Source organism: Dendropsophus ebraccatus, chromosome 6 (genome assembly GCF_027789765.1).
Source record: "Dendropsophus ebraccatus isolate aDenEbr1 chromosome 6, aDenEbr1.pat, whole genome shotgun sequence".
NCBI classification, from domain to species: Eukaryota; Metazoa; Chordata; class Amphibia; order Anura; family Hylidae; genus Dendropsophus; species Dendropsophus ebraccatus.
Genome location: NC_091459.1, coordinates 77,115,248 through 77,125,463, shown reverse-complemented (window position 1 = coordinate 77,125,463; position 10,216 = coordinate 77,115,248). Strand labels below are relative to the sequence as shown.

General features: G+C 45.8%; 1 protein-coding gene across 1 annotated transcript; it reads right to left on the bottom strand.

The window, feature by feature from the left end:
* Nucleotides 1–372: 372 nt before the first annotated feature.
* On the bottom strand, nucleotides 373–9,984 carry EIF5A2 (eukaryotic translation initiation factor 5A2). Its single transcript, XM_069975207.1, has 5 exons — nucleotides 9,878–9,984; nucleotides 9,082–9,267; nucleotides 8,899–9,003; nucleotides 2,973–3,104; nucleotides 373–1,327 (listed from the first exon to the last, which is right to left on the bottom strand). The coding sequence occupies exons 2-5, from the start codon at nucleotides 9,244–9,246 to the stop codon at nucleotides 1,265–1,267; spliced, it is 465 nt and encodes a 154-aa protein (XP_069831308.1). The 5' UTR covers nucleotides 9,247–9,267; nucleotides 9,878–9,984; the 3' UTR covers nucleotides 373–1,264.
* Between the last annotated feature and the right edge of the window lie 232 nt (nucleotides 9,985–10,216).

The window sequence follows — 10,216 nt, the reverse complement described above, 5'->3', positions numbered from 1 at the left end:
GAGGCACAGTACATTATGGTAATATCAGAATGACACTTCCAGATCTGTGCACCTGAAAATTCATCTGGTTGTAACACATGAAACAGTTTAGGAAGGGATTATGGTTAGAAAACGCTGTTTACCAGGACCAGGTATTGGATAGGAGTGGCACTGTTTCTTTAAAAAAATATTGAGAATATATTCTGTTTCATACAACCAGTTCAGATATGATATTCAGAAGAAATACCCTGGGGTCCCTAAAGCATAAATACCCTGGACACTAGTCTCATCCTACACAAGGGTTACTTGGGTAAACACTATTAAGTCTAATTTCTAGTAGCAACATTTGTATTATAAAAAATTTAAAGAAATCACACTGGAAGCACCGCAAAATCAATTCCTGGGAAGTCTTTACTAGGTTTAATATTTCAAGATAAATACAATAAAAGAAAAAAAAGCAACTGAACTGCATTTTTCTATTTTTATTTTTTTTCAGTCTGATGACAAAGGCCTCGAGTGAAAATCTGTAGCATTAACAACTCTAATCCTCATTTTGTGCCATGTATGCCTGCTATGTAGAATCACCCAACATACCAAGTGCCTGGCTAGACTGTAGGCAGGCTTTGACACCATTTTGTATAAGGTTACAATATGCAAGCCAACATGTTGGCAGGAGAATACAGAGGTAATACAATTTTACTTGCACATGGCCACCAGGATTTCTATTTTTTTTTTTTTTTTAAGGAAGGGGCAGGAGAATGAGCATTAACTGGCATTTCTAAATCACTCACTTTTCTTAATGTCCAAGTGATATACTTGGCGTTTTAAACAGTCTAACATGCAATAGATTTAAACTTGCTTAATATTCTAAGACTTCTCATTCTAAATATTAGTAAGCAATAGACAGTTTTGCATCTTTGTACTTGCTTTATTAAATTACCTTTATGATTCCAGGTGCTTTACACCAATTTAACTAGAAGCCTGATTTATTTAAACTATGCATCATGGACAAACCGATGCTGAATACCTCATCTAAAGAGTCACTCATCTGGACCCTCAAATGGACACCTTTAGGAATGTGAAAGGTAACTCAAATATCCACAGTGCAGTGATTTGGAAATGACCAGTTAACCTGCATAACCAAATTTAGAATCCAGCAGTATTTGCAAACAAGTCAAAAAGAAATGAGGTTTTTGTGAAGGCCATAGCTTTGGTGACAATCAGAACCAAATTTAAGATCTGTTTATCTTGACCTGAGCAGATAGCTCTAGCCGGGGATCCCTGTTTATTTGGTCATGGCCTTGATGGCTACCGCACATTCTTCATCCATTGCTTGCAAGACCGAGATCTGTTAAAAGATAAAATTGCAATATTCACTAGTCACATTAAATGAAGTGTATAGTAAATAAACCTAGGGTACATTCAAATGTACAGGATCCGCAGCAGATTTGATGCTGCAGATAGTGTAACTAAATGACTGAACACAGCATCAAATCTGCTGCCTCATTCACACGTTCAGTAATTTTTCTGGACCTCAAAACCCCCGCTATTTTTGCTCCTTGGTCCGTATAAACTGTATTTGCATCAGTTTCAGTTTTTTGTCAAATAGTTCTAGTTTGCATATATTTGACCCGTGTTTTTTTACAGACATCACGAATGTGACATCCACAAAAGATACAAATCTCAAGACTTCTATTAGTAATCTGTACTGCAACAATTCACCCGAGCATGCCCTTACGGAACACGGATCAAATTAAACGGACTGTTAATAGCCCAAAAGAAATCAATGTGCTCTAAGTTGAACCGTGATTACGGATCTGCAATTACGGACAATTTTACAGGCCTTAGGCTGGATACACTTTATTTTTGCTCTGAGGCATGGACCGTAAATCCCTGTACTGAAGTGTTTCACGGCATGACGTAATATCAAGCTGGAAGTGGGGAAACTGAATGATCACGCCACTGTAATGACACAGCTGCATGTTTATCATTACATTAAAACAGTTTCCCCGGTACCCCGCATGATAATACAACGTGCCATGCAGGGAAACAGTCCAGTACAGGGATTTACTGTCCATGCTTCACAAAGTGAACACCGGACATGTGAATCCAGCCTCAGTATTGGAGGGGAGCAAATTTACAGCAAGTTAGCGTTCGCATGAACCTAAACTTGATAGGGCTGTCTGGGAAACATTGCTACAGCCTATGGCTACATCCATTTTCTCCAGGTTGCAGAATTCAAATGCTGAGCAATTAAGTTTGCAGAAACCCAAACTGTAAATTTGCTCATCTAATTGTTAGATACACACGCACAGCATTACAGGGGATAGTACAGATAATTAGTATATAAAGAAACAAATTAAAAATACACACATGCAAACACCAGTCACCAGGGTCTGTGTAACATGACAAAGTTACAGGTCCAGGACAAATGACCCCACAGATAGCAAGAGGACCCAGGGGAAGCGCTCCAAGTGAATGTTGTTGCTCCCAGCTCTTTCCCCTTTACTACCCATTATACTGCACTTTCTTCATTTATACAGGTAGTATCAGTCTCATTACCTGACAGAAAACTGCATTGTGGTAGCATATATTTCCTTGGAGTGCTGCCCCTTGGTCCTCTTGCTATTTTTGGGGTATTTGTGTCTAGCTTTTTATCATGTTACACAGGCCGAGGGGCAACCGAGTTCGGGTGACTGGGGCAGAGGATCAGGTCGCTGTGGATCCTGCTGTTCAGCTCCAGCAACGCCATCTCCTCCGCCCCAATCGTCCAAATTAAAAAATAAATAAAGCTTTTTTTGGCCATATCGCCCAGCCATACTAGAAATAAAATAGCTACAACAGTCAGTAACCTGGACAGACCCTTCGAAATGCTAATAGATGCACACAGCTGGTGAAATTACCCAATGTGTTACACTATAGCTTTGGCCTGGTAATAGTTGCCCTCCTAACCAAAAGGTACGTCACAAGATACTGCAGAGCAGCTTTCTTACCATAATTTCATCTCCTGCTTCATATCTAGCTTCTATTTCCTTTCCCAGGTCTCCTTCTGGCAGCTTAAGGTCATCACGGACTTCACCACTGTCAGTCAGCAGGGACAGGTATTTATCATTAATACCAATCAGCTAGAAAGAAAAATATAAGTTCAGTCATTTGTATGTAAACAGGTCTGGACAAAAGTTTTGTAGTATGTGACAATTTAAGACTAGCAATCGATTAATGGCAAACCTTGAGACATGGGTCTCCATCTTGTACAGTATACAACATGGCTGACTATGTAGTAAGATTTGCCTACTCAACATTTCTTTATTTTACTGTGTCATTAAGGTTGCATAACAGACTTCTGTGGCTTGTTTCTGCTGGCCACATGTGAGATTCTGAAGAGTTTTTATAATTAATGCTACAAGCCGGGGGAACACAGTTGCTGGGCATTGCATGATCTTAGGGTGTGGCTACATGTGGAGCATCTGCCATGCATTATGTTCCACATGGAAACTGACCTGTGCTGTGGTTTAGTGGATTTACAGTCAGAACTGACATGCAATGGACTTGTATTCATTACATGTTTTCCCCACCTGACTTCAATAGGGAAACCAAAATCCACAGTATTAATGTTGACCTGCTGATGAACAACAAGCTTGGCAGCTGGTTTCTAAACTAGCTTGACTCTCCGCCCCTGCCATAAACTCCATTGTATGCTCTGGCAGATTCGGCCATCCACCCAAGGAATTAGCAGAATCTGCCTAAAGGCCCTATTCCACCAACAGATCTGACGACAGATTATCTGCCAAAGATTTGAAGCCAAACCCAGAACAGACTATAAACAGAGAACAGGTCATAAAGGAAAGACTGGATTTCTCCTCTTTTCAAATCCATTCCTGGGTTTGGCTTCAGATCTTTGTCAGATAATCTGTCGTCAGATCTGTTGGTGGAATAGGGCCTTAAGCATAGGATCCACGGCAAGCTATCTGCAAGAATTACTCAGTGGATTTCTGCTTTTAAGGGTATATGCACATACGCTTGGTGCAGAAATGCTGAGGATTTTATGTTGGACTGTAAAAACAGATGCAGTTTTATGCCATTCTGCCAGATCCATTTTCAATCCTACACAAACACCTGGTCTTCTGTATTTTAATACTGAAATGGATGCAAAAACAGTGTGATTCGAACATTAGTAGCCTGGGTTGGAGGCAGACAAAAAAAAAAAAAAAAAAAAAAAAACACAAAACACATACACCACACTGGTCAAGTTTTATAGATAAACAAATCCCAGACATGTGGTTCCGCTTAACCAAGCCAACAGAAGCTTCATTCAAGCCTGCAGGTTTTACCTATCTTAACAAAACTGTAGGCTGTATCCAATGTGAAGATACCTTGATGTACTGAATCTAGTAGTCTGCCATGCTACAGAATTCAGAAAAGTATCCAGGCACCTATATAAGCACATTTAAACCCCTACTCTTCCCAATACCACTCGCCACCTTTCAAGAACATCCCATTGTAACTACTTTGACTAGAAGTTTAGTTGTGCATCCACCGATAAGTTATACATTTCAATGCAACTGAACATGTCAATTTCTGTGTAAAACTAGAATGGACTAACCAACAAGCATTGACACATCTGCCTTCCATTGCAAAAGGATAAGTGGGTTGGAATTTATTGCCAGCCATACACAGCATTCTCTGACCTGGAACCTGTGGCACATGGGCCCACCATCCTATTCAGACAAGTTTACTATGATTTGCACCAGTGAACTGTTGCAATTCAAAGCACTGGATTAAATGCATTGATCTGGTAAATCCAGTGCAGTTTTATGTAGAGGACATGAGGCACTGGAAAAATTTGAGATCCTACCTTAAAATAGTTCACGGTGCTAAGATTATTAACCAGTGTCTTGATATTCCCTCCTGTTCCCAAGATGTGGGTTTATAGTATGACAATTCAAAATGTTAGATGGACGTGAGCTTACATTTAATGCGAATGAGTCAGGTGCAGATCCTGACTGCATAATCACACCCATCCAGATATTCACTCCTGTGACAAGTGTGATGTCAGACAAGCTATAAATCCTCAAATCTTGGAAACAAAAGAGCATATCAAAAAAGGTGTTATCAGTGCATCCCATGGTAAACATTAAAGGGGTACTCCAGCCTGGGGGCTTTTTTTATATGGTCCAGGGAGGAGGTGGCAACGACGTTCAAGGGGCAGGTCCCGTATCGCGGTGCTCCGGACCCTGCTGCAAGGCCGCTTCCTGGTGTCTTGACGCGGGCTTGAGACGTGACTTTTCAATTCCGCTCAGCCTGTCAGTACCAGAGGCGGGATCAGACGTCACGTCTCAAGCCCGCGTTAGACACCAGGAAGCGGCTGGGCAGCAGGGACCGGAGCGCCGCGATACGGGATTTGCCGCTGGAACCAGGGAGGCGAGTGGACGTAGTTGCCCTCAGCCACCTCCCCGGCCATATAAAAAAAAAAAAAAAAAGAGCCCCCAGGCCGGAGTACCCCTTCAAAGTGACTACCACCAGGCCCAGGCTGAAGCACTGGAGGCGGGCCGACCCACCCTTAGTGGAAGGAAACCCCAGCCCCTCCATGATAGGGTTCCATTGATTCTAATGGAGTCACGTCATGGAGGAGCTGGGGTTTCATCACACTAAGGGGGGCCTCCAGTGCTTCAGCCTGGGCCTGGTGGTACAGTCACTTAAAAGTTTGTGTTTGATATACCTGCAGGTGGGCAAGCCAGACATTAGTTTGAGTAATTACACAATGTATTAGTGTCCATCAGGAGCATGCACCAGAAGTACCCAATGTATGCTAATGACAGATGCTACTTTGACGTGTCATACGTAGGGTCCAATGGTAAGAATCACATCCATAGATCCAATAGGCTAAAGTGTTTGTTCTATTGAGCAGTGTTTAACACCTGTGCCAGGACATATCCCAGCCCTTATGTCACAATGACCTGGCAGTGTACTGCTTAAATATGAGGTTGGCCACCTTAATCTAACCCCCCCCCCATTATGCAGCTAGACAAATTATCCATCAAACCATGTCTGTAGAGGAACATGTGGCAATACATCACTGTGCCTCCACTATAGCAGTACACTGTACTCAAGCAGCACCACATACAGCCATGTATGAATGAAGAGGTGGCCAGTTGCCTCCAGGAACCAGGACCAAGCAGGGGTGATGTTTCTTTATTGGAGTACTGGCAGTTCTTTAAACCCTACTGATAACACATTAAAGGTGGCCAACCAATTTCATGCAGTGTGAAGTCCTGCACACCTACAGCTTTCTACTCTTGGTAAATTACACCCCCAACATGGAATGTAAGAAGAGCTGGCCAAACCAGGCCAAAAGTATACCTGTCAATAAGAACTTTGACATATACAAAGGCAAACTTCTCCAAACTTGTTCTCACGATTGTGACCAGTCAGAACTTTCCATATGACATAGCAAAAGTCAGGCACGCTTTAACATACGGCAAAGCCTCCAAAGCCACCAGTACAGCCAATAAAAATTTGGCAACAAGCTTTATTTTACCTAGTTTGAATACTATAAACTGACTCATCAAGAGCACATTAAGGAGCCTCCCAAAAGAGAACAAATACATGCCATCCTATTGAACGCAATGGGTAAAGTGTCAGAAGTAAGCAGCCAAAACCTCAGTGAGGTTCTGACCAGTCAAACCTTTATTATAATGCATGACCCAGCAGCTCTGATTATAAGCTGCAAAGCATGCTGCAACATGGCCATCCATTCAACACTTGTACCACACTGGACGGAGCATAGTACAGTCTCTGGACCGGCTAATATTCTCCATTTCTAGCCAGACATCTGAACAGATTGGCAGCTTGAAGCATCTAGAACACAGGTGTCAATGTGCAGCCATCCACCTGTCACAAAACAATTCCCAACATGCCAGGAAAGCCAAAGCTTTGGCTAAACAGGCACAATGGGAACTGTAGTTCTGTTAACAGCTGGAAGGCCACTTATGTCTAGAACAGCCTCTTATGAGTGATAACCTGCACTAGTGATAGGTCTGTACAAGAGCTGATTCTACTTAAAGAGGTCCATGTGATAGTCTAAATTTGGTCCCCCATTGGAGGACTATTTAGCAGTTTCCATAGTCTGGAATTAGAACTTCAATTCTGGTTACTCCTGTAACAGTGATTTTGGAAAAACATATTAAGCCATTTTGCCCTACAGTGAGATTTATTCTGTACAGTCACAGTTTAAATGTCTGGTGCTGTATTTAGGAGCACCGTTGCTATTCATTAAAGAGAGGCTTTCCACTTAAAGACAAGCCACTACCAGACAGCTCTGGCAGTTTGAGAACAAAAAAGGCTCAGTAGAATTGAGTCCCCCATACACAGAGCAGTCAGCTGATCCTTCTTAATTCAGGTAGACAACTTTTGACTGTATGGCTCCGTTCACACTGAGCAAAAACTGGAATTCCGCGGAACCCCGCCGTGCTCAGTGTCCCACAGTGAGTGAAAGACGCTCGCACGCATCCGCTTCCTCCCCTCGCCTCTCAAACAAACATGTCAATTCTTTGAGCTGAGAGCAGGGGGAGCAAACTTCCCCCCCACTCACTCCAGGACACTGAGCACAGCAGGCTCCACTGCAGAATTCCACCATTTTTGCTCAGTTTGAATGGGGCCTATGGGGGAATGTTCCCACTACATACTGATAACAGATGAACTTTATGTTCATGATCATTAAAACGTCAGTTATCGATTACCAGTTCTTTGTGGGAACAGCCTTAAACTCCAGGCAAAGGTAAGAAAAGCAGAGGGCATGGTGTGGCAGGAACATAAGTGATACTTACCTGTTCCACTGCCTCCATGGCACCACCACCTAAATACTGCCTCTCAGGTGTCTCCCAGTCCTGTGACATGACATCTCTGCTCAGAAACACCTGCTCAGCAGGATACTTTTGCAGTCAATGACTGGCAGAGTGGGTAGTTTGTTGGGTTGTGACTACACAGGGTCCCACGGAGACCAAAGTGAGAGTGAGCTGGTGTTGCTATAGCTGCACTGGGACAGGTATCACTTTATGTTTCCACCACCCCTGCCATCCCTCCAAGTAAAATTAGTTAGTACAAGATGACAGGATCCAGAAGGTCTTGATAATGACAGTGTTGGGCACTAAACCCCAGCTGGTGGCTAAGCATACCTGTGGGCTCCTTTATGGACAATCCACAAGCTTTGGGATGCCAAGCCAGCAGCATTTCATTACGCAGCTGGAGTTTAGTGTCCCAGAACGGCATTTATTAAGACTGTGGGGCACCGCTATCTTGTACTGACTGGGAGAAAAGTTCTGAACTCACATCCCAGCTTCTGGTGCAATGCACCAATGGAACGGAGAAGACCGCTTGCTTCATCATGCATGTGTAATGACATGACATGCACACTGCACGTCCAGGACTCCTTTCCCATTAAGTAGTCAAGTATTACAATAGAGGGCCCTCTGTGTTTATAGCAATTTGGGGACAATAAACTGCAGCTATGTCAAGCTAGGCTGAGGATTTAATGCCCCTGTAAGGAGCAGCGGAGAAGAAAGTATTTACCATCCCCATTATAACTAAAGAGCTAAACCAGTCAGTTCAGACAGCCTGGAAGCCCGACAGCATGCATGTTAGCTCCAGATCACAGACAAAGATCAGATGCCAGAGGCTTGCAGGATGCCGTAGTACTAGACAGAAGGAGCCACTGAAGCATGACACTAGAACATCTCCTGACCTGCAGCCTCACCTGATAGTGTACATCCAGTACATGACACCTATGATTTGGCTGCCTGGTACAGGACCAGTCTTGTGCCCCCTCCCCATACTGAGGGCTGATAGAGCTGGGTAGGTCTCCCTAGTCTGATGTGACAAGCCATACAAAGCACACACACACAGCAGCACAGCAAGCATTACCTGGTAGTCATTCCTCTTGATATTTGGGACATCCATGTTGTGGGTAGATGGGCAGATATCTTCATACTTCTTACCAGTGAAGATATCAATCCCAACCAGGTGAACCTGAAGGAGAAGACAGGTGAGATGTAACAGTCCCTATAGGCTACAGATGGCGCTGCAATGACTTGGGGTGCCCATTACCTTGGCATGGCCGTGCTTGCCAGTCTTGGAGGTTGACATTTCAACAATCTTGCAGGGACGCGATTTGAGGACCACGAATCCGTTCTTGCGCAGGGCAGAGCACTGCATGGGGAAAGTGGTGGAAGCCCCGGCATCTCCAGTGGTGAAATCTACCTCATCTGCCATACTGATGGGTGTCTACGAGTACTGGGAGACAGAAGGCACAGCCATCATTATAGTAGCAGTCCACGGGGGATCACACCGCCGGGACAATGAACAACGTGGCCCCCCAATACCGGGCGGCAGCACACAGCGGCCTGCCATCCGTCCACGTGTGAGCACCGGCCGCCCTACAGACGGAAGCCGCTTCCCCGTGTGGCAGCGCCCAGTGGTGGCGGCCCGGAGCGCTCCCCTCCCCCCGGCCGGATGACTCCCCACAGGCCTGCCGTGACATGGCGGCCGCGCACAGCTGGGATACTGGCAGCCCCGCTCCCCCCGGAGGCCGCTGTCTGCTGGGCCCGACACTGCGCCTCCTCCCGCCACACCGGCATCAGCCCGGCCCGCATGGCCGCCGCCCCACCTCCTCCCCGAGTACAGCCCGCGGGGCGGCATGGCGCGCTCCGGCCTCGCAGTCCCGCCACATCGAGGCGCTCTGTCCCCGCCCGTGCTGACTCGTGTACTCTGCTCGACGCCAGCCTGTGGCCCCCAGCCTCCGCCCGTCCACCCGCCGTGTGACAGGACAGCTAAGGCGCGCCCGGCCCGTCCTACAGCCGCCTGCCTACACGAGAACCCGGGCGCCATGCTATCCCTGCCTTACCTTCCAACAAAAAAAGGAACGTCACTGCGCAAACGCGCCCAATTTCACTGCGGCAGCCCGGGAGAGGAGGGGCTAACAGAGGCTTCACCCAGCGCGGCCCCTCCGCTTCCGCTTTTATGGGAGGAGGGACCTGACATTCTCTGGACACGCTGGGCAGGGGGCGGAGCCTGGCATAAAGATCCGGCGCGGAGGGGCTCACGCAGAACGGATCGGACCAGTTTTCTTTTTTTTTTTTTCCTTTCCTGGGATGCGTCACCGCTGCGGCGTGCTGTCTGTGTAGTCGTGCCAGTGCGCAGGGGTAGGCGGGGCCTGGCGGCGGCCATGTCACGTGACAGCGCC

Coding starts and splice junctions, on each gene's coding strand:
- EIF5A2 (XM_069975207.1), bottom strand. CDS start 9,246: ATGGCAGATGAGGTAGATTTCACCACTGGAGATGCCGGGGCTTCCACC. Junction 9,004..9,081: donor GCAAGCACGGCCATGCCAAG/GTAATGGGCACC, acceptor CTTCTCCTTCAG/GTTCACCTGGTTGGGATTGA. Junction 3,105..8,898: donor TCAAGAGGAATGACTACCAG/GTAATGCTTGCT, acceptor TTTTCTTTCTAG/CTGATTGGTATTAATGATAA.